This window comes from Nylanderia fulva, unplaced genomic scaffold (genome assembly GCF_048542155.1).
Source record: "Nylanderia fulva isolate GAGA-0341 unplaced genomic scaffold, ASM4854215v1 Scaffold18, whole genome shotgun sequence".
Lineage (NCBI taxonomy): Eukaryota > Metazoa > Arthropoda > Insecta > Hymenoptera > Formicidae > Nylanderia > Nylanderia fulva.
The window spans coordinates 3253785-3278100 of NW_028190055.1; the positions used below are offsets into that span (position 1 = coordinate 3253785).

At 32.8% G+C, this 24316-nt stretch overlaps 3 protein-coding genes and 1 pseudogene across 11 annotated transcripts; 3 read left to right on the forward strand and 1 right to left on the reverse strand.

Annotated features, from left to right (window-relative positions):
• The first annotated feature begins 2556 nt into the window (after positions 1-2556).
• On the forward strand, positions 2557-13047 carry LOC114935638 (ADP-ribosylarginine hydrolase CG2909). 4 transcript variants are annotated; one of them, XM_029308522.2, is made up of 10 exons: positions 4581-5133; positions 7668-7940; positions 8929-9192; positions 9848-10017; positions 10369-10440; positions 10747-11030; positions 11153-11314; positions 11396-11506; positions 11962-12146; positions 12888-13047. In XM_029308522.2, exons 1-9 carry the CDS (start codon positions 5098-5100, stop codon positions 12144-12146), a joined length of 1557 nt encoding a protein of 518 aa, XP_029164355.1. In that variant the 5' UTR covers positions 4581-5097; the 3' UTR covers positions 12888-13047. The 4 variants fall into 4 exon arrangements, with proteins under 4 accessions (XP_029164356.1, XP_029164357.1, XP_029164355.1 ...); XM_029308523.2 differs by lacking the exons at positions 4581-5133; positions 12888-13047 and adding an exon at positions 2557-2636 and having other exon boundaries at positions 11962-12407; XM_029308524.2 differs by lacking the exons at positions 4581-5133; positions 12888-13047 and adding an exon at positions 2588-2659 and having other exon boundaries at positions 11962-12407.
• On the reverse strand, positions 10291-19821 carry HLH3B (Helix loop helix protein 3B). Of its 5 annotated transcripts, none has more exons than XM_029308527.2 (6): positions 18602-19099; positions 18183-18467; positions 17803-18014; positions 17136-17483; positions 16585-16936; positions 10291-12190 (listed from the first exon to the last, which is right to left on the reverse strand). In XM_029308527.2, exons 1-5 carry the CDS (start codon positions 18623-18625, stop codon positions 16594-16596), a joined length of 1212 nt encoding a protein of 403 aa, XP_029164360.1. In that variant the 5' UTR covers positions 18626-19099; the 3' UTR covers positions 10291-12190; positions 16585-16593. The 5 variants fall into 5 exon arrangements, with proteins under 5 accessions (XP_029164360.1, XP_029164361.1, XP_029164362.1 ...); XM_029308528.2 differs by having other exon boundaries at positions 10291-13500; XM_029308529.2 differs by lacking the exons at positions 10291-12190; positions 18602-19099 and adding an exon at positions 19409-19821 and having other exon boundaries at positions 16467-16936.
• LOC114935589 (uncharacterized) lies at positions 12343-16092 on the forward strand. The gene is made up of 5 exons (XM_029308454.2): positions 12343-12354; positions 12888-13330; positions 14099-14373; positions 14440-14693; positions 14773-16092. The coding sequence occupies exons 1-5, from the start codon at positions 12343-12345 to the stop codon at positions 15391-15393; spliced, it is 1605 nt and encodes a 534-aa protein (XP_029164287.1). The 3' UTR covers positions 15394-16092.
• On the forward strand, positions 16245-23806 carry LOC114935641 (uncharacterized; annotated as a pseudogene). Its single transcript, XR_014924476.1, has 7 exons — positions 16245-16920; positions 17110-18099; positions 18213-18483; positions 19459-19791; positions 20541-20785; positions 21206-21416; positions 22822-23806. The product of XR_014924476.1 is annotated as an uncharacterized LOC114935641 (transcript).
• Positions 23807-24316: the final 510 nt, after the last annotated feature.

Here is a 24316-nt window from a genome sequence, read left to right on the forward strand (position 1 = left end):
TTTTCTCTTTCAATCTTTTTCTTCCCAATGTGTCTGAATGTGCATTTTTTTTCAAATGCAAAATATAAAAAGATAACGGTACAGTGTAAAAGTAGCAAACTATAAGTTAAAATTTCTTTTTAGAACGTATATTTCATAAACATATATTTCAAATTATATCATGGGCTCTATTTGAATTGCATTATTTTTAAATGACCAAATCTTTCACTAGAAAAATTATTAGGATTTTTTCAAGTTTTTTTCTGGTGTCAATATTTTGCTAAAACACTCACTAATCCGGCACTGAGTTACGCTAAGAGTAAAAGAGACAGAAGAGAGAAAGAGAGAGGGATTAGCGACACCAAAACGGCACGACGCGACGTACCGTACGTTCACCATTCGTCGCTCACCTGAGTTTTATCGTGGTGTATTTTTGTCATTCTTCCTCGCATTCTACCTCGCGTACTGCCAATGTCGCGTCGACCGCAAACGTAAAATTAAAAAAAAGTGTAAACGGTATCGAACGAATTAGAGAGACCGTCGATCTCCAGGGAAATGGTACGTATATACTAGAACATTCAACATACAAATTTCTCTTTCTTATTCCAGCCATTTTTGACATTCACAAAAATTGAATCATTAATATATATTTGTTTCATTTTCATTTATATCACTTATATATCATCGTTTATATTATAATTGTTTAAGCTAAAAACGCGTATATATATATATATATATATATATATACGTTGTTACATTTATAGTAAGTAAAATGTCATATTTTATTATAAAGATATTATATGTGTATAATTAAATATTTAATTCGTTTCTCTTTTATTATAGCATAATGAGGCAGAGCCAAGTTTGGAGATGACTAAATCTTTCTTAATTCGAGAATTGGAAAGATTAATTCGTGTTCTCGATAAAGAGAAGCACGGTTTAACGAGTTTTCAGCGTCTGAGATTTTACGAAGAGAAATTGCTAAATATGCATTTAACAAGACGATTAGAAATTATTTTATACACTTTGTTTATATTATAGGCATGCGGTTTACTTTTACCGGACGATGTAAATTGATAAAACCGGTTCCGGTTTGCATATAATGTTGCGCTGCAAGATGTACCGTTTATTCGCATTCTTCGAGATTATTTTATCAACCCTTTGTCATTAAATTTTCAAATGTCATGTATACAATCTTGTTTTATCTCTTATTTTAATTACTACAAAGATAAAAGAAATCTTTAAAAATGTGCTAGTCATCGTCTCTGTATCTTCACTGTAGTAATATTATATAGCATTTTATATCAGTTTTATCATAAATTCCTATATACTTTCTCGCGCGCGCGCGCGATTTTATCTAATAATTCATTTTGTCACTAATATTATATTTAATTTACTGTTGCTAAATTGAATGATTTACTTTTTGAAAAACTCTTAATATCGAAAATAATACTATCTATGCATAATATATTCTTTTAAATAATAAATTATATATATATATATATATATATATATGTGTGTGTGTAGTTTAGACAATTTGCGCGAAAAAATTTTGAATTTATACAAATGATAGATTTATTATTTTATTAAATTGTTATTTATAATCTACATTGTTGTGGCGAGAATAATATTACCATTTGTTCCTTGACTTCGTACTTTCTATAATGTTTCACAGATGTCGACTGTTCACACAGATTTCTAATTCGCGGTGTTTTACTCGGTTTTATTTGTTCACTTATCAATCAAAATTTACCGAAAAAAGTACACAAATTATTTAATTTCTTCTAATATTTAATGAGACACATTTTTATCACTTGCAGTAATAGTAAGAAAAAGAGAAGTTAGAAAATAATTTTACTACTCTTAGGCATAAGTTGAATTAAAGACTCACTGCAATATCCCTGCTTAAATGCAATTTAATTTGAATTGATTTTCACTTTTTTATACCGAGATCTCTAGATCTCAATTTAAAGGGAATATTGAAGTTTTAAAAGGATGCAGTCATTGTATATTTGCTTAATGAGAAATATATTCTGCAATAAATTATAAATATGTCATATATTAAAATATTGAAGCTATTATTATAACCATTTTATATATATTTATATATTTTATAAATTTATTATACTTCAAAATTTCCCAGAATAAAATCGTTCTTTTCTACATTCGCATCTTTAAACAATTTCGTTTTAAACAATTGTTGTGAAAGTGATAAAAATTGCTCAAGTGTATAAAATATAGATAATGTAATGACTCATAAGGAAAGAACGACCAATCTTTATTTCGCTGATTATAATTAATGGTTTGCTAAAGAGATCTCTCAGATGGCAGCAGCCAACATGAAGTGCTATCGATAAAGTTAGGATAACAATACAAACAATACAAAAATTTGACAAAAAAGCAAGGAAAAGATCCAGTTACACGTATATGTAATATATATACATAACAGATTCTGTATACACATATTTAAATTTTTAATTTCACTTCTGATTAATATATTAAAAGGCAAATTATCGTCTTGGCATGCCGAATGTTTTGATACGTCCCTGTAATCGATACAAACCTGTTTTCCAACTGCCGGCTGTCAAGTCACTAGTTGACGGAACAGCAGCAAAGCGTGTTGTGGCAAAACTTATCGCAAAACTTATTGCGTCATGGTAGGCAATGAAGGCATTTAAAGGCAATTTAACATTTTAATAGTTGTACATGTAAATCATTGCTTATTAACATACATATATTTATATACATATACGCTTATCTAACGCTTCCATTATACAAAAATGTGTGTATGCATATATATGCTTCTTTTTAGAGATGCTTTATTCTTTTCTAAAATATTGTGTTATACTTTATATTGCATTTCAGGTTTATTGTTTGATTAATAGTGTATATTATATCTATTTTTATTATCTAGAATTTTTGCGCCGTGGTTTTATATAGTTTTTCATACTTTGAAAGCTCCCTCACATGGCATAAAGTTTATATACCGGAAAACACTTTTAATTCCTATATTTACTCTCGAGCGATTAAACATTCACATTTGAAAAGATTTTTTTGAAAAATGTGAGAAGATATAGTTTTTTCACAAAGAATTAATCGAATCACTAACCCAAAAAGATTGCAATAACTTACGCAATTTGAGAAATTGAAGAATTTAATCAACATCTTGCATCATACATTTTTGAAAGTTATTCTACTTGCAAAGTTTATAAGATGCCAACAAAATAGGAAGATAGAAAGGGAAAATGATGGATCAAAATAGATTTATTGATCTGCACACTTTGATTACAAATTGAGCATAGATTGATGACGCAGAAATGGAGCCAAATGACATTTAATCGAACAAATAGGATCTTTGCTTTTCTTCATTGCCACGCCGAAAAATATATATATATATATAATAGTACAATGTAGACACCAAAGAAGAACAGAAAATCAAAATAATGTTAATTTGACGTTATACTAATCAAATTTATATAATTTTAACATTATATTATGATCAAATTTGGACATAAATTTTGTCTAAATTTAATTAATGTGACATTAAAGTGACATCATTTTGACTTTTATGTTCTTCTTAAAGACATTGACGGATCTTTGCACGGAGAGAATTTTCGGAAGAATTTACCCTGAAAATTATGGTAATCATGGGACAATATGGTACTGGAAGGATTTTATAATAGTTTCTCCGATTAAAAATATATTTACCACAATAAAAAATACTCTGAAAAAAAATTTATTGAATTAGATGAAATAATTTAATACTGCCTAATAAATCATTTATTTGAAACTATATAATATTGATTTGATGTGAAAAATATTTATTTAATATAAGAAAATACTTTTCAAAATAGGTAAATATTTATTTGTTTCAAATAAATTATTTATTAGGCAGTATTGAAATAAAAATTATTAATTTAATTTTTTTTATTGAATTAATATGTACATAGTAAATTTTAGTAAATTTTAGTACAGTGAAATTAATCGAATATATATTTTCTATCTTATTGTGTATAGAGATTGATATTTTTGATCGTGATAAATATTAATCAGAGCAACTCTTATAAAATTCGTGATAAATTAGAAGGCCAACTTGACGACGAGCTATAAGGTATTAATTACAATTTTTTATTATTATACGTCATATTATAATGTTACAACTGATAAACGTTTCAACTGTACGACAGTCTTTTTCAATATCATTGTCGCTATGCTAATATGTCAAAGAATTAAATCATTTAGTAACTAAATGATTTAATTCTTTGACATATTAACATAGCGACAATGATATTGAAAAAGACTGTCGTACAGTTGAAACGTTTATCAGTTGTAACATTATAATATGACGTATAATAATAAAAAATTGTAATTAATACCTTATAGCTCGTCAAGTTGGCTTTCTAATTTATCACATATTTTAATTGCATACGAGCCGAATTTTATTTTGCATTATATAATCTTATAAAATTCTTCCAGTATCATATTGTCCCACGATTACCCTGATTTTTTCAAGATAAATTCCAAGAGAAAATTCTCTCTGTGTGCGCGTGCACCGCGTTGCAGGAGCGCATGCGTTTCTCTAAACGCAGTCTGGACGTCGGTCCAGTAGATGCCAGCCACATCATCCTTAGACGTATCACGGTCGTTTAGCGCGAGAAATGTTTACGTGTTCTCGCATCGCGTAATTATTTGCGAAATTCAATGTGACGCGACGTCCGCGATCGTCATCGATCCCAAAGTTAAGATAGATCGCATCGAGGCAAGTTCGTTTCAACCTAACGCGTCATTCTGTGTGTATAATTGTTGACTAAGATCGATTTATAAATAGATCCCGGATATGATTTTGTTTCACACGCAATTTGAATATATAATTGTCTCTTAAGAAATAACGAAGGATTTTGAGAGAAGCTTAATCAAGAAGATCGCATGCCTAAAAATTAGGAGAACTAAAACTTTGAGAAAATTGCAAGAGACGAGATTTATGAGCGAATCGTGATAATTAATTACGAGATCGCATTGTTATTAGAAATTGTGATACTGCGCGCTCTAAAATAGAATATCCGTTAGAGGAAAAGAAGCAAAGTTTTTTGTTCTTTTTCACCTTCAACGCAAACAATTATGGGCATGTCACTATTTGCTTGTTGCGTTCGTCAGGTGAGTTGTTATTTATTTCTATATTATCATGAAAATCTATGAATTATGAAAAAAAACTGGTTAACTTTCATCTCTTATAAATTTCTTAACTTTTATACCAGAGCACATTATTAGCGCTAATTATAATTAGCTGTATTCTCGTACTAAAATTAAGAAATTTATAAAAAACATAATTAATCTAACTTTTAATTATAAAAGGCTCAATTGCTTATCTGTATTTGCAGGGTTGGGTAAGTTAATGTTTTTTTAAAATTAAGTTACGTTAAAGTTTGTTGCTTATAAAATTAATTTAGTTGAGTTAAAAGTTGCATGAACAAAAAATTAATTTAGTTAAAGTTAAGTTAAGATGAAATTAACTAAAGTTAAATCAAAAGTTAATTTTTAGAAACATTATTTATATTAAATTAAAAGTTTGTTTATTCTTTTAAAATTTATAATAACAAAGAAATTTTGATTTTTATATATAGAAATATATATTTTGGTACTTACAATTGATGACAAATGAACATAAAAATTAATAATACCTTAATTTAAAAATACGTTAATTTATAACTTATAAAAAAACAATAATGATATTCAGAGATAAAAAAAATGAACTTAGGAAAAAAGTTAATAAGTTTAAGGTCAAAAATAACTAGTTGAAGTTAAAAATGAATACATTTTAAATTAACTAAACTAAGTTAAAAGTTATTAACTTTTAACTAAGTTTTAACTTTTAACTAATTAACTAGTTTACCCAACTCTGCTCTGTGTATTTGACATATATTGTATTAATTTGATTAAAAGATTGTAATTTTATAGTACAATCAGCTGATCAGCCACTCGTATGTCAAATGCGCGAAATTGACAGCACTTTCGTTGTTTAATTCTTGTTCTTTTATTGTTCGTTATTATTATTATAATTATATATTATAATTTTAATATGTTATACTTAATATTTAATGCATAGAAATTATAGGGAGGCATCTTTTTTATTTATAATATTGTTCCTCTTTATTGTTTATTATATAAATTTTTTTCTGTAACATTTGTTGATTAGAACGCAAAATAGCTGAACGCTTTTTTTATGCATAAACAATATTATAGTTTTTTTTTAAATATATCTTATACATAATTTTGAATAATTTTTTTGTTTTACAAGTTTCTTTGGATAAATTAATATTTTATCTATGACAAGTAATACATTTTTTATGAAAATATTAAATTTAATACACATTTAATTATTAGTGCACCTAATAATTTAAAAAAAAAAAAATTATATTTTATTATATTTATATTTTAAAAATTATATATTATTAATTAAATAATTATATATTATTAAAAATAAAATATTAAATAAATAAGTTAATTATAAAGTATTTATGCATTAATTATGAAATAAGTTAAGCGGCAGAAAAAAATAAAAATTTAGAATAACAGATCGATACGCATTACCTTGCTTTCCGTTCACAAGAGTACAAAGGCTAGAGCAAAATAATAAACAACATTGACAATTGTTTCACAATGCGAGAAAACCTGTGAATTTTACTTCGCTCTCACCCCTATCGCTCAGGTGGCAGAATCGATAAACAGTAAAATGAAGTAAATTGCAGGACCGTCGTGGGCGTTAAACAAATGCGTGCATTTTTTTCACGTCTGTATATGTGCGTTCGCGTACGTATTCGTATGCACATATGCGCGCCCACGAAGAGAGTGAACGTCAAGCCGCTCGCTAGGATGAACGGATACATTTTACGCTACTTAACGGATTTTATGCTCAAGTGTCAAAGGGACCGGCGTCCTTGCTGTAATCAGCGGGGGGTTGTATTAATAGAACGACGTTTTGCTGTTTTGCAAAATTTTTCTTAGAATCGATTTCGTAGCTCTTGGCTTCGATGTCATCGATGTAACACGCGAAATTATTTTGTTTAACCATTTAAAAACGAATTGCTTGCTTATTAATTTTCAGCAAAAACTTACGTTGCTTTCTTTCTTCAATTCTTATTTTTATTTACAACACATCGCGCTGTTTAAAAAATATAATATATGTAAATTTTTCGAAAAAATCTTTTCCAAAATTATGGGCGTCCGCAGGATTTTTTTTAGAAGGAGGCATAATTAATTTTTTTGTTTATTATTTTTTCTTCTTAATACTTTCAAATTCTTTTTTAGTTATTTTCATTTTTTTTATATATATATTAAATATGCAAATAAATTTCAATGTTTTCGAAAGGAGAGCAAATGCTTAATTTTTTTACTGATTCCAGGAGGGCATAATTAAATTTTTTTGTTTTTTATTTTTTGTTCTTTCTTAATTCTTTCAAATTTTATTTTTTATTTTCTTTTTTTTTACTGTTTCCAAAGGGGGGAGCAAATGCTCTCTCTTACTCCCTTCTGAGGATGCCCATATCCAAAACATGCTTACCGTCTTTACTAAAAATTGAAATTTCCATTCGATATTAGATCCTTAGTGTCCTTTGATTGATCCTATCTAATCCAGGAAGAGTGCAAATACTTGTGTCTTCGTAAAATATCAATTTATTATTTCTTTGTAGAATAATCGACGAGCGGAAGAAATACGGCAACAGATGCTGTTACGGTATCCGCCGGAGATATCGTGGGAGAACACCCTGGGCTCGCCCCATGGCGTGCCCTTCGACGACGACATGATAGAGTTGCTGAAAAATTGTCTCGATGTCTCCGTGCCGCCACCGACCAGTTTTGTGGATTTAATCGAGCGGAGCGAAGCGTTTCCCGTGAAGTTTCCAATTAGCACTATGAGATGCGTCTCCCTGAGGAACAGGGGAGTCAGCCCAGAGACCATTGAGGTTTGCGTAAATCCAGCGAATTATTTTATCCATTAAGACCTGATTGCATCCACGTTATTTGGATTTTAAGCGGGACTTAAATATGTGTTCACCTTTATTTATTTAGAAAGAGAAACTAAAGATTGATACATATTTAAAGGCCCGCTTAAATCAAAATAATGTTGGTGCAATCAGACCTAAATGAAATATATAAGTTAGAAAGAGTAGCAGACTCTTGATTAAAAATTTATTAAAAAGATATTATTACCTACTCGAAAATTCGATAGAAAACACTACTTTATTTATTTGATTTTGTGAAGATTATTATTTTGTATTTCTCTTTCTTAGAGAGAGATTACAATTCCGTACATAGAGAGAATTTTCTCTTAGAATTTATCCTGAAATTCATAGTAATCATGGGACAATGTAGTATTGAAAAAACTTTTAAAGTTTTTCTGATTAATATTTATCACAATACAAAATATTAATATCTACCACAATAAGATATAAAATACATTTGATTAATTTTACTAAAATATATAATAAAATTTTTATTTAAAATTTGACTAAAATATATAGTAACATTTTATTATAAAATTCTCCCAATACCATATTGTCCCACAATTATCATTTTCAAGATAAATTCTAAGAGAAAATTCTCTCTGTGTTGATTTAAATCTGTGAACTCTTTTTTTTTAATTTTTTAGACCTATGGCAGAGAACTAAACGTATGTTCTTACGTCTGTCGTAGACGTAAAGTAGGGCCAAGAAAAATATATACGTAATACGCGTAATTAAATAAGTCGTGTGTGCAAAATATACATCGTGCACTTGCCATACATACATATTACGTATACGTTTTTTTTGCCTTACTTTATCTTATATCTATCGTTACAGACGTAAGAACTTACGTTTAGTTCTCTGCCATAGGCCTTACGATGTACGATAATTTTGATTAAATCCAATGCAATTGCAAATTCGATATCTTTCGATTTCGTTGTTCATTCAGTTCAACGCGAATTCGACATATCCGCTGATACACGAGGCGATGCTGCCCTTGATTGCTCGATGGTTGAAACACAAGCGGTTGTATGGTAGCGCTGTCGAGAAAGCTTTATACAAGGATATAACCCTCAGCGAATTTATTCATCGCCTGCTGGAAAAGAGGGCTGTTTGTTTTTTAGGTAATAATGATCGATGGAAATTAATTGACAACAAGAGCGGCGTCGACGGATGGGAAAGCGTTGGTACAAACAATGAGAAGGAACCATTGGTATGTATATATTCTGTTTTTAATTAAATAAAAGAAATAGTTTATAAATTAAAATTATATTATATATATAATATTTAAAATTATAATAAATATTTAACTAATATAATGATATAAGTAACCAAAATAAAAATCAATATATAACAAATATTACAACAAAAATGTGTTATTACGTTTCTCTTTAATGTAGAAAATAATTATATGAGAATTGTTTTACATGTGTGTGAAAGTTATATATTCTGAAATTTCTCCAATTAAGCAAATTATATAAAGTATCAAATAAATAGAAATATATTATGATCACAAATTTCTCTCTATTTCAATCGCTGAATGAATTAAATATAATCAAAACTCTAGAAATACATCAGTTTTGTTTTTGTATATATAATAATATTTTAATAAAAAATTCTCATCTCTCCATCTTTATTTTGCACTTGATTGGAGTCTATTGAGTTTCCTCTGTATATCGATATAACGTCACATATGTTTACCAATATTGGAAGTTTAAAGATAATATATATATAAGATATTAAAAAATAATGTAGAGTTACCTTTTCCTTATAATACGTCAAACATCTTCTATCCTTTTGATGTTGCGATAGGTAAATCTATCCTTTTGATGTCGCTGAGTTAAACATCTTTACTATTTGACAAATAGGTCCTGAAAAATTGCTTGAGTTACGATGAGATAAAATTATCGGCGATGATGGTGATGTCGTCTCACACGGAATTCATAAACGACGGCTCGCGAAAGAATAGAGGTATCGTGAGCAGTGACCCAGACGCAATCCAACCTCGTGGGGTTATTATGGGTGTCGTAGGCACAAGGTTTTTATGCATTTTATTTAACCCTGCCTTCTGCGGAAATATTTTTATACGCGCGAACTACTGCGACACGTTCATCTTGTCGTGTCTGTGCACATTGCGTGTTCTATTTTTATCACCTTCGCGCGTGCGATTATTTATACCTGCGAAAATTTCTTATAATTGATTGTTGAAATCGTCACAAAAAAAATACCGATAATTCTTAACGAGATATTTTTACCTCTTTTTTTATTTCTATTTTTTCTTGTATATACATATAATTATCTTCTATTGAGATTCTATAAAGAGAATAAAATTTATTATAATATTTTATTAATAAATGTATAATTGTGTGCCATTTTATCTATCACGTAGATTCGAAAAGCCCCGATTTATGGAATATCAGGATATTCTCATCATGCCGTTACAAAACAATGTAGAGAACGGGTAAGCAACAACTTTCCGCAATAATTATGTTTCGTTAGGATAAAAATTGTAATAGCGACGCTTAATGATTTAAAAATAAAATTCTCATTATGCTAGGACGTCAGATATCTCGATGTTTTTGCTTAATCGTCATTATTGTGATTATAATAAAGATATAAGATGCAGCAGCATTTCTTTCGGGAGACGGTAGCCAAATTTAATACAACGTTTTATGTAACTTGTGTGTGTGTGTGTGTGTGTAAAGTTTCCTTTCTTACATCATAGAAGTGAATTTTTTTCTTGATAGAATCAATTTATATGAGATAGATATGGAGCCAAGGATGGTGCGTCCGAAGAGAAACGCGGGATGTGTGTTTTATGGGCGCAGTTTTACGGCGCCGATTATCATCCGCTCTACGAGGAAACCGTAAAACGCGTTAAATCGAAAGACAACAGACGTTACCTGTCGTTAACCAGCCAGATCATCTTCGATATCGAGAATTACATGAAGAGGACCCTGCTTTCCGTAGAGATAATATTGCTTGAGGCAAACACTCGCGCCGAGAAGCAAAACACGACCGCTTTCTTGCACGTGGTCGGTTTTGGCCTCGGTTAGTGGCAATTATCTCATCGTTATAACCGAATTAAGTTTGAACTTTATATTCATAAATTATTAAAGTCATTATGTATGTTTCTCTTAGAGCTAATCGATTAATTAAATGACGTTTTTTAGGTGTCTGGAAAATAATTCCGGATCAAGAAGTATATTTCCTGAAAACGTTCGAAATTGCGCTTAAAAAGATGAACAAGAAGCTCAAGTACGTTTCTGACATCATGTTCTCTTACTTTCGGCAGGAGAAATGTGGCGGCGCAGGAAACGGCGATTATCTGGGCGGTTAGTAAATAATAATTGTATCTCCTATAGTAAGTAATATTTATAAACATTCTTTCTTCTCTGAATAAATGAAATTTTTAGATATAAAAATTCATTTCGCCTTAAGAGAACCACACAGCAGGCTATTTCGAGCTAACGACGCGAACAAATTGCTCATTGTCACTTATGCCTGGGATGGAAACGCGTTGCCAGGTATTTATAAACATTCTGATTATTTTATTTAATTTTTTTGTTTATATTGTTGCACGAAGAATTTTCTCTTAGAATTTACCCTGAAAATCATGATAATCGTGGCACAATACGGTATTAGAAGAATTTTATGAGAGTTTCTCTGATTAAAAGATATTTATTACAATAAAAAATATTAATATTATACCACAATAGAATATAAAATATGTTCGATTAATTTTACTATGTACATATTAATATTTTTATTGTGATAAATGTTAATCAGAGAAACTCTTATAAAATTCTCCCAATATCATATTGTCACACGATTACCATGATTTTCAGAATAAATTCCAAGAGAAATTTTTCTCCCCGTAATTTTTATTATTCTATTAATTGCAATGCTGTACTTAATAAACTCGTTATTATACTGGCAGGAAGATTTTATGCAAAATATTTTTTACTTGTGTTCTCTGCAGGAAACGAATTCTGGAATAATTTTCTAGAATCCAGCGGCGATCCAGCGGCGGCATGCAGCACCCAAATAACCGAGCTGCATAATTCCAGAATCAATCCTCGCGCGTGCGGCGCCAGCCTGCACATCGCATCCGCGGAGCACGGAATTCTGCACATATCCGATTACGCAAGGCTTCACCTTACTTAGGTAATATCCGACACGCGCCTCCTTGCCAGCGCCAGTCTTCTTTGCTGGAAGTTCGATTTTGTAATCGTAATTGATGTGTGAAATGATAAACGATATTGCCTTCATGCAGCTGTCCATACTTTTGCTTAATCAAAAAAAATGCGAAAAATATCTCATTCCTTATTTTTGAATTCTTTAATAAATACATTGATTGATGATGATATCGCATGTATTTATCGGAGAATATTTTATATCGAAAAAATTGAATTATTGACAAAGTAATTGTTAGGAGTTTATTAAATGACTTATCCCTTCTTATCCCACTTCCTCTATCTTCTTGTGTAATAAAAACAATTTTTTTATTAGAATAAGATGTTTATAAAATTGTCTATAAATTGATAACAAAAATTATTATTACATATTTATACAAGAAAAATCTTTTATTAATATAAAATGCGTATACTTAATTTAAATTCTTTGCTAAAAAAATACATGATTTTGATACTCATCTTTAAAAATTAAAAAAAAAAACAAAAGACCTTTATCAAATATATGCATGTTTTTTAATTGCACAATTGATCGAAGTTTTTTATTATAGATTCCATAATATTATTTTTTTGTCTATTATTTCTATCCTAGATAAAGTGACAGCTCACAAATTTTAAACTAGCACGAAAATATCGTTCAAATCTGTTCTGTGTACGAAAAAGCATTTACTTCAAAGCACATAATTCTCTCGATACATTCGCCTAAAAACTTTAGGAAAGGGCTGGCCCGAACAATGGGCAACAACGAAGACCATCTCGATCACCGCGCAGTCAGCGTAGCCGCAGTGCAGATGTAGATTGCTTGAAGAAATACACGGAACGTCGCGTGGAAGATCGACGGCACACCGAGATCACCGACTCCAGTAAATTGGACACGACGAGATGGATGCCGTTGCCGAGATACGTGCCGCGGGGGCTGCAATCACCCGGGGCCATCAAGAGAGCGTCGAGGGACGAGCGGCAGGAAAGCATCGACGAGACGACGACTACGTCAGCTGAGAATCGATACGCCAGGATCGAGCCCGAGAGCGTCGGTCGATCTCAACCCTCCTCCAGGAGTTACAGCACCGACGTGACCGCCACGAGGCACATCGAAAAGAGCATCGTCGAACAGCGAAGACACACGGACTGCAGCGATCCGCGTACCATCGCCACGAGGTTGACCACACACATTTTCCATGTCCAAAAGCGAGAAATGCTCTGATCGGGATTGTAGTTGAGATTCGTAGACGCGATTGATAGTCGTTACGGAGCCTCCAACGGGTAATGGCGTCTAGTTTCGGTCAGATGTTGTAGCTCTGCTCTCTTTCTTCCGTGTTCGTCTCTTCCTGTTTGTAGCGATTTTGAGTTAGTTTTGGACGATTTTGTTGATGGAAATTCACGTTGGTCGATGTAACATTGTCGAATGATCCAACGTGAAAACATAGTGGTGCCTGGTTTGCTCCACCGACCGGAACTAGTCGCTAATATTTTTTCACGTTGTGACGCTCCTCGTATATGTTTGTGATTCGTCGCGATTCCAAATAGATTGATAAAAGTAACTAATTAACGATACAACTTTCCATTGTGTAGAATACTGAAATATCTCAATGTTTAAATGTATTTCCTTCTTCCCTTTTTCATGGGATAATTATTTCCATGGAATTAATTGGAAGAACAGTTTTGTGAGTTAAAAATTCCTACAAATGTGCATGAATATAATTAATATTGATTTTGTGAATCTGTAATAGCTTTCTCGCGAATTCTAATTTAATAATTAATTACAACTAAGTGTTCTTGATACAAGTAATCTGTTGCGATTGTTAATCATAAATAATATTAGCCTTTTGTTGAGACTCGAGGTTTTTGCTTTATATGTGCAGATTAAGTAGTAAATGCTGATTTTGAAACAAAAGATTCGACCTGGAACATCTGATCTTTTTTTAGGTGGATACCACAAGTTAACGGTGGAAAGTTTCGCCGAGAGTCGTCTCCTCTCGCAAGAGACAGCTGTGAGATTACACAGAGTGCGGCTACCCGATGGATAACCTCCGCCAAAAGTCCATCACCCAATCCCACACCAAAAAATCCCGACAGAAGAGATTCCTCGGAGCACAATAAAAAGGACGAAGAGTCGTGCAAGGACGCGGATGCCTCTAAGTGGCAACCCTCCAGAAAGTTCTCACCAGCGAAGAACGAAAAAGGATATTTACAAAGACAAGGTAAGACATAAAATGTACAAGAACTTTTATAGACGTCTCCATTCATGCTGCGATATTTAATTGCAGACGAGTTGGATGTCGGCAGAGATCGCTCTTCGAGTTTTGTCGATGCTAACGAACGAGCGAACAAACTCAGTCAACGTATGCGAGATTTGTACGATTTCAAGACGGAGAACGAGTGGCCAAAGAGAGCGGGAACCTCTCAGCGCGATAACGCTTGGATCAGTAAGAGTAGCAGCGAAGAGGAAAGAGGCAATTATCGGCCGGTTCGCAGAAACAGTCAAGATTTGGAATTCAATGACAGAATCGATATATTCAAGGTACGCGAATTCAAGTTTATTAAACGATATACGCTTTATGGAGTCAATATACATCTCTTTTGCCTTGTACTTTTCGTAGACCAAAGTCGATGAGGAGGAGGAGGACGACAGACGACGACCATATCCAAAGCGCAGTGTTCACGATGCCAGCGAGGTGTTCACGAACGAACAGGAGGACGAGCGTCTACGGAGGTTCAATGACAGGGTGCGATACAGCGAGGATCGCAATATGGAACGGGCTCGTAATCGAGCTCGTGGACGCACATACTCGGACGATTACGATGAGAAGGTTCGACGTGCGTCCCGGCAACCGCTGGAATCGCCGACGATCAGACGGCGAAATCAACCGGAAACACCGACGAGGAGACCTTTGGTGAACCAGGAGAACATGCGAAATTCAGACGTGAGTGCGAGATTGCGCGACTCGCGTGTCAGCTACGTAGAGGTGGACTTCTCGAAGAGGGATCCGCGCGCCAGCGACGCCAGTTACGTCAGCATGAACCTCGATAAACGGGGCAGCGTTGAGTGCAAAAGCGCGAAAACCCACGAGCCGCCGCCGAGGAGAGCCTTCAGCCAGAGCGACGAGCGACGACCGTCCACCCCGGTGCCGCCGATTGAGTTTAACGACGAGCGATACGTCCCCAAGAAGCTGTCGTCGGAAGAGCGAGACAGCACCAGATACAAAGTATACCTGACGTAGGGAACGCCTGCGAGAGCGGTTGTTTCGCGAGACGAACACCGCTTTCGCAGAGTTTTCGATTAAAGTTTACGGACAAAAGGTACAAGTGCAGAAGTACATAACTCTCGATGTAGGTGAAACAGAGGAAAAAACAGCTGTGCGACGAGATGGATTTCCTCTAATAACATTTGTAAGTGTAGATATGTTGTATAAAAAGTTTACTGCGACGATATTCAATGTGTCAAAATAGTCTTATGTTGGACAATGTCCCATCATTTTTGTCGTATGAAGACGAGGAAAGATTGATAAGTTATTTACGAAAGTAAATATATAAAATAAGATATAAATTATCTCGAAGGTGAATATGAAATAAGATATAAATTATCGAAGAATATACAATGGAATCCGTTGTCTATAGATAACTGTTCAACTATCGTTTACTGTGTTCAACGTATAATAATACGATATGTAAACGGATGGATGTACGAAACTCAATATATTCTGTTACAGAGCTCTACAATAATATAGCATCTACGATCAACGGAGACACGGAAGCCTGATAAATGAAATGTATTTGTAACAAATTTACAACGGTTTACTACGTAATCAGAAGTTTCCTATTCGTGTTTTTCATGTCACTGTCCAAAGCGTAACTGCGATATAATAATTAATACAAACGGTGTGTAACGCAAAATACATAATAAACTATTCTTTGAGGAACACGTCCCCTTTGCCATCTAGATATAAAATATTTCACTGAATTAGCTATTCTTTTAATCCATTTTTTCAGCAAATAATTTGTCTTTAACAAAAGTGTATTTTATAAATCTGTTCACGTTACAGTTCTAATAATCAAAATATTAAAAAAATTGGAAACATGTTAGTTTAATGTTCCACAGAACGGAACATTTAATAAGATATTTTTAGCAAAATATTCTTTCTATAACAAGACAAAATTTTTATTAAATCAATACAGAATTATATAACAAAAACATGTTTTCTACGAATTAAAATATATGTTTAAAGTTTAATTAATTGGGGATAAAATTTTTATATAGTAGATATATATTAACTCAAAATCTCCATCTCAAAAATTCAGTTATTCGATTTTATATCGTATTATTGTCAAATACAGCAAGAAAACAATATTTACACAATGTATGTTATGTGCTTAAAATGAAATTGATTATTTCATAAACAGGTATCTCTCACCAATGCTTTTCATTTGCGATCCGCGCCACACAAATCACCGCGGAATCCTGAATTCGAGTCCTTGACAAAGGCGACTTTGACTCTCTTCCTGACCGGTACACTGTGAGCGGGTGGTGGCGGGACTCGGCAGTCCCTCGAAGTCTGCTCGTCATCTTCTCGTTCGATCTTGAATCTTTTCTGAGCACAGTTTGACCCGCTCGAACCTACCCCGTTCGTGACTGGTGCATGACTCGTCAAAGACGGTGAGGATCCGTTGGATATTACATTGGTGTTCGATGAGATCTGCGGTGATTTCGGGAAACTCAAGGACCGTCCGCCCGATGGAGAACGTATAAGGTTTCCATTGTTGTTGCTGTTGTAGATATTACAAAGTTGTAAACAATAAATATTTATAACGAATATGATCTACTCAAGTAGCAAACTAACGTCATTCAACGTCAAAATGACGTATGGTTGCTACTTTGGTACTCTATTATAAAAAATCAAATATCTACGGATTTTTTCTAATTCTTATATTTTTTACAGAGAACTAAACTAACGTCAAAATTTACCTATGAAAGTTGCCTTGGGTAACAATGATGGAAGGTGTGACACAGCGTTTTCCGGTGGGAATAGCCACGTTGAGCCCGGTCGATGCAATCATCAGCAAACTACTGCCGTTCTTGTCGCACGTCGCGTTATGCCTCTGCGCGGAATAATTAACGCGAAAAACGTGAGAATTCTCCGACACGTTCTGCTTCTCCTGTTTCAGAAATGCCACGGCCGGCTTCGCGTGATACGCCACGGAATTTTGATTGTTCAAATGCGATTCGCATTTGATGCGCACGTCGTGCTGCTGCATCCCATTGCGATCCTGACCCTTCTGCCACTCGAGAACATTGCTTAGCAATCTTATGTATCTACGAAATTAAGATTTATTATCATTTCAAGTTTGAATATCAGATAATTCAAAATTTTTTCTTCTTTAATTTTTCTCTTCCTTATTAAAATATTATTGAAAAATGTCTCTATATTATATATCACACACTTCTGTTAACATTTCTTTTAATATTCGAGAATATATATCTAGATATGCAAATCTTTATATTTTTTCATTATTTTTAAAAACAAAGGAAATACTTTTGTCTTTTTTTCTCAAGTTATTAAAAAAATATATGACTGAAACTGATGGATATTAATATCTGTTTATACTTAATATTTATTTAAGCTGAAAGTTACCTTATTGCCATTCGTAATATTTCATTTTTCGACAGTTTCTTGTCCGGCGGATGCGTCGGCACCAATTTGCGAAGCTCGGCGAAGGCGCCGCTCACATTCTGCTGTCTCCATCGTTCGCGACTGTTGGTGAATAACTTTCTGACTCCCAAGTGACCTACACGAGGCGTAGGCGATCCCAAATGACCACTTCCAGAAGACGAAATGCCGTCTAGCTACGAGATTATTATGAATTTCATTGAACTATCTCTAAGTCAACATTCTGTTGTCTTGATATTCCACAGATTTGGAGAGATTATGGTAAAACTTATTATATTTTATATTTATTTTCTGTTTATTTTATATTTATATTTATTTTATAATTATATTTATTTTATATTTACTTTGTATTCTTTTGAAATTTTATAATTTAGCAGGGAAAGATTTTTTATCTCGCTCACGGAACTAGAACGATCCCGGCGTCTTTTGCTTTGATCTTCCTCGTCGTCGGTGTCGTGAGAATAGAATTCATCGGAGAGTGTCGCTTCTTCTTCGGTGTCTCTCGATGTACCTGGAGAATCGCCGGCTTCTTCCGGAAGCTCTCCCTCGCCGGACAGTAACGATCCAGCTGGGGAGCCATTTTCAGCATCCGCGACTCCTATTCCGCAGCCGCTGTACGTTAACATTGGCTGCAAGGATAGATAAGTATGAACAAACATGATGAATGTATGCAATCAAAGTTTTACTCTATCATTCGTAAATGTCATTCATCACGTTTCCATTTCCGTCGAAACGAATAACCATGTAGAGATTATTGTATTACGTTTATCACAGCTTCAAAATTCATTACAGTTATACACTAATTCTATACTCTATAAGCTTATTTTAAAAACTGATTCGTAAAAAATCAAGAATAAAGTCTCCACAGTAACAAGAATAATAAAGCAAGTTTGTTAGATGGGCAATGTCGACAAATTTCGAATATAATTAGCCTACATAACGCTAACAGGAAGTTGATACCACGTTTTCTTTAATTGTCCCTGACATTCAACAGATATATGTGCCATTCGAATTATCTTTATGGCATTAGTCATTATATGCACTTGCTGTTCGTATATCAGTTTTATTTATACGAAGAAGGAAGCATTTCCGCTTGTATATTTGCGCCTTCTTTTAATATTTTTTATATATTAATACTATTTCTTATTTCAAATTATTCTTCGTTAAAAATATCTATCCATGATGTAAATACGTGATTCCCTGTTAATGTAAAAAATTCATAAATCTAGAAGGGATGTGATTTGTCATTTAAATTGTATTTTTATCAATTAAGAATGTCAATATAATATCTATAAGATCTTTGAAAACTGACTTGTAATAATAATAATGAGTCAACAAATGAAATTTTTATGTATTACAATTATTATATCATAATCAAGGACAGGATTCTTTAAACTGTCTACGATAAACAATTGTGACATTCTAGTCACATATTTTCACAAACACTTGTACATAATCACATCTTGAGATCCACATAATTATAGAAATGGAAAGATTTGTAGAACACACGTTTTTGAGCGATCACAGATAATCATTACACACAAACACACACGAAATAATTAATACTCACCATGTCGCGCACAAAAAAGGCTAATAGTACCGTAAAATTAAATGCTACAGATTGACTTGAAGAACGAGATCTCTAGCTCACATTGCGATCGTGATGGAGAGTAACACCGATGTTGAAAGAGACGATTTGACTAGTGGCGAGTCCAGGGTAACCCTCCGGGTAAATGAATTTCACGAGGGCGGAGCGCAGGCTTATGGGTGGAGCTCGTATCAGGTCCGTCCCATCCGTGCTCCATCCAGCATCCCTGTATCGACGTTCTCCACGCGGATCATATCTTCATATATCCAGTAAAAACGCGAGATCATGCTTCATTCGGAATTGATTCGCGATTTGCGTAATATATTCTTGCTCGAAAGATGTTATACGTAACATTGTAGCACGTAGTAAGAACTGCCACTTTCATACTTTTCATAATTTTGTATAATTTATGATTGTTAAGAGATTAAGTATCAATTATCTTTCTATATTAGTTTAAAACAATAATTTAATAATTTAAAGAATTCCGATAATAATAACAGTAATAAAAAAAATGTATCTTATTTTTTTGATTTATTATGTGTAAATTAAACCATCGGCATTTAAGAGATTGTCAAGTAAAAAAGCTTGTAGAAAGCATATTCTGAGTTTATAAAATTTATTTTACTTTTAAATTACAAGCAATTTTTGTATCTATGATGGATTAATTGGCAATGTAGAAAAAGTTATCCGTTTTATGATCGGACACGTGTTTGACAATCGAGGGTAACGCACGTGTCCTTTATATGCCTTTTATTCTGAGATTAAGGTGCCATATTTATTATATCTGAAAGGGAGTCGGGCATTAAATAATTTATATTTAAAATTATTTAGCATCGTGCACATATACGCACACGCACACAAGCAATGTTTCTACATTTAGTAAATAAATAGTTTATTGTAATAAATTATAATAAATATGTAGGAAATATGTATTTTTATTGTTTACATATACATATTTATTATATTTTTTATTTTTATTATATACATTTTTGACCTTTTTTTATGTATCGTGCTCTTGCTTTTTATTAACATTTTCAAATTTAATTAGAAACACTTGTTACAATTTATGTAATCAGTATACTATTGCTAAATTGCACGAAATCGCATATTTAAGCTTTAAATAGACATGGAATAATAGAGACAGCTGCAAGATATTGCTTGTTATCTTTCAGTGCACGTGTATCTACGTATGCAAAAAGAACGAATCTGTCTCCACTCTTTTCCTGCTTCGACTCATTGCCATGTGTTTCGAAGATATTTCCTGCTTTGCATAAAGAATGATGCGTGTCAAGTCTCTCGTAGTTTTATCTTATCGCTCTTGTCGTCCAACTAGAACAACTTTTTGTTCCTCATGATAAGGTGATGAGTAACTTTTAGGAAAACGAACGATGTTTTATTGACCATATGCTCTGCAAATTATTCAACTTTTCTCTTTTTCCTTCTTAATTTTTATTTTTATTATATGTATATATATGTATATCATCCTTTATATATTCAATTCTTGAGATATTATAGTAATATATCTTTATCACGATTGTGAATTATTTTTAAACAATGTCATAAACAATAGTAGTGAAAACATATTACAGTTTATATAAATACTTATAGTTGCTCTTCCCATCAATTTCCTTGAAATTATTTTTGCATACAAATTTTGCTAATTTTTTAGAGTTGAAAAAATTTGAAATAATAGAATTTATATTAATCACAGAATCTAAAGTTTATAATTTTTCTATTAAGAATATCTAAAAATAATCATCATGTATTGGATTTATTCAGGATCAGATCAAGACCAGGTCCCACGCAGATTGGCTCGTAATGGCGCTCGAATGAACATCAAGAATGATACGATCATCTAATCGGGCTGCGACGATGACACCCCGGCGCATCCTACTGGAAAATCTGTAGCACCCTCCCGAGGTGTCATAATAAAACAACCCGGTGGCCACTTGACGACAGGGGGTAGCCGCTCTCTCACCCTTAATGTATAGTAAGCAGGGCTCACGTTTTTTTATGCTTCTCGAATGACGGAGATCGGCTAATCGAAAGTTGATTGTTTGGGAAAAGTTTTTCACTAATGCATCATTTATCATTTCTTCTAAATATATCAATTTTTTCTCGTATTTAAGATTAATAATAATTAATTGTATCTATCTTCAACTCATTACAATATATATTACAATATATGTATAATATAATAATATACACAAACAGATTGTTATTTTCTTATTCTATTGAAAAATGTTTTTTAAAATTGTTTCGAGATACAAATTTTATTAACATATTCTTTATTAGTTATATATTTTTTCAGAATCAATCTAATTGCAATTATTTTATTTTTATGTAATATTTTTTTTAATATATTGTATGTGATATTATCGCGGATACTGTGAAAATTAGAAAAATAACCAATGCCATTACGAGAATCGATAGAAAGGCACTCCCGGGTGTCCCTATCGAATTTAATAGGGGATATTTTGTAGCGGTTTCCCACAGGCTTGGCAACTCGCGACCCAATTTGCGCGTGCCAATGAATAAGGATAAGGTATTAATATCACTACCACCGCATGTGAGATTGACTCACGTGATTCTTATCGCGGTCTTTGGTTCCATGCATTTTTAGATAAAAATTCAAAGAATCATTAATATTGACTATTCACATACATATATACAACGTGACCGAAAATTTATTATACCTTATAAATGTCAAATTTAATGCATCGCGATCTTAAAAACTGCAATAATTATGAGATATTTCGCAAATCTAACGCATTTATTTTATTTCTAGTACATCCAGATTAGCAAGACATCGACATAAAGAATTTGTGAAAAAAAAAGAAACGCGAGGAGATTAATTACAAAACGATGTAGCGTAACTGTTAATTAAGCGTCGAGGTGATCCTTTTCATTTTACGGCATCTTAAAAATTAATCTCCCGTCGATTTGTCCGCTTAATCCCCAAGATTAATACCTCACGCCGTTACTGGGTCCTCCAACAACTTGACCCTTGCGATTCCACGACCGTGAGGAGGACGCGGGAGGGTGATTGTCGCGAGAGGGCTGTAGGGCGGGGCATCCCTTATCAGCAGCGAACACTCGCGCAGCCTCCGTTCATCGTTTCAATAACGTTCTACCCGAAATCTTGGCGACACTTTCACTTGTGTATAAGTGTCGCCGTGTTAGATAGGCATCTTCAAACACCTTGTTGCAATAAATATTAGATTTAGTATTGTTATAAATATTGATAACAACGATAACAGTAATTAAGATAATAAGATTAAAAATTATATAGTTAAATTGGATTCTAAAATAATTTTTTTTTTATCATCTCTCTTCTAAATTCCTCATCTTATTGTTTAAAAATATATGTTCCTAATATAAAATTCTAATTTCAGATTCTATACAAATTGTCCTCCACCTCTGAATGCATGCTTCAATACCATTTCTTACTGGATTTTGTTAAAATTGGATGGAGCATAGACGTCTTAAAAACATCCAACTCTGGCATGTTTTAGCCAGTTAGTTCTGTTTGACTCTTGAAATTTAAGATTCTTTTATTTTTGGTGAGTTGAATTTCTTTCTACAATTTTATATTGCTTCAAATATGTGCTACGCTTTTACAACCACACTAGATATTTTTATTTTCTATTCGGCGGGCAACAATTGATTTCCGCCAACGGAGTTAAATCCTTGAATGGGTTAAACCAGTGTTCTACCGGGCACGTGTGGGTCTAGGTACGAAGGGGATACGAACTATGTCGATGGAGAGAGAGAGGCGTGTCACTGGTTTTGCGCAGCGTCCCATGAACATCAACGCGCTCGAATAGAGCATCCCCGTGCCGCGGAAAGGGACGCGGAGGGTGAAATCAATTTTCGTTATCGCCGTCAACCAGCCGCCCCACGCTAAATCCCGTTATTAGTGTTTGTTTTCCACGTATGGCATTCGCGCCCGCTGACGTATCGATCATCAAAACGAGCTCGTACAAGATATTTAAAACGTACATTAACTCGGTTTGTTGTTACACCGTTAATTACCTTTGGATTAGAATCCAATGAAAGTGGAATAAAAAATTATTTTGGAATACTAAGATATATAAAATTGACAATTTGTAATACTATTTGATAAATTAGATCGTGTTCTCTCAAAAAATAAGATTCTCCAATATTAATCAGTAATTTTAACATTTTATGATGCAGTCTGTATATACATATATGCATACATATGTTTATTATTATTTGTTGTGATTATGCCTTATCGAATATTCGTAAACTCAAGCTGCTGATAAATTAAACACTTGAATGTAATCATTCAACGAATCGCTTTATTTGTGTATATACAATTCAACAATCAATTATATTGTCATTATTACATTTCAACAATTTATTGTATCGTCCATTACCAACTTTAACGATAAACTCCAAGGTCTCAAAGCTACATTGTATTGGAAACGCTATCTCACTCGATATATCACGATCTTTTATTGCTCGAAACGCGAATGCAAATCACAAATATGTAATCTAGAATATTTACAAGACGTCAAAGTAACCAGATTGCGCGAAATATAATCTCGACACCAGTCTTATATCACGATTTTTCAAAATAGCTTTAAAGTATCAATACAACTTTTAAATATATATTTCTAACTAATTAAATAAAGAAGAAAATCTCCTAATCTGAGTATCGCGATCGACAGAGATCTATGTTAAGATGCAACTTTATCGATTATTATTAAGTCAATTAAGTAACACAATTAATGAATGTCTTTTCGATCGCACAACTTTTTTTAGCAAATATGAATATGACTTTGTATGTAACACTTGCAACAGACTTCAATAATTTTATGATTATGCAAAATATTATACAACATTTTCAAGGATGTGCGAGCATTC

What these genes read in the sequence shown, in the direction of transcription:
- LOC114935638 (XM_029308522.2), top strand. Translation starts at nt 5,098, where the DNA reads ATGGGCATGTCACTATTTGCTTGTTGCGTTCGTCAG. An exon ending in TCAGCCCAGAGACCATTGAG is followed by an intron (nt 7,941 to 8,928) that starts GTTTGCGTAAAT and finishes TTGTTCATTCAG; the next exon opens with TTCAACGCGAATTCGACATA. An exon ending in CGTGGTCGGTTTTGGCCTCG is followed by an intron (nt 11,031 to 11,152) that starts GTTAGTGGCAAT and finishes GACGTTTTTTAG; the next exon opens with GTGTCTGGAAAATAATTCCG.
- LOC114935589 (XM_029308454.2), top strand. An exon ending in CCGCGTACCATCGCCACGAG is followed by an intron (nt 13,331 to 14,098) that starts GTTGACCACACA and finishes ATCTTTTTTTAG; the next exon opens with GTGGATACCACAAGTTAACG. An exon ending in ACAGAATCGATATATTCAAG is followed by an intron (nt 14,694 to 14,772) that starts GTACGCGAATTC and finishes TACTTTTCGTAG; the next exon opens with ACCAAAGTCGATGAGGAGGA.
- HLH3B (XM_029308527.2), bottom strand. Translation starts at nt 18,625, where the DNA reads ATGAATTTTGAAGCTGTGATAAAC. An exon ending in AAATTTCAAAAGAATACAAA is followed by an intron (nt 18,015 to 18,182) that starts GTAAATATAAAA and finishes ATAATCTCGTAG; the next exon opens with CTAGACGGCATTTCGTCTTC. An exon ending in ACCCAAGGCAACTTTCATAG is followed by an intron (nt 16,937 to 17,135) that starts GTAAATTTTGAC and finishes TATCTACAACAG; the next exon opens with CAACAACAATGGAAACCTTA.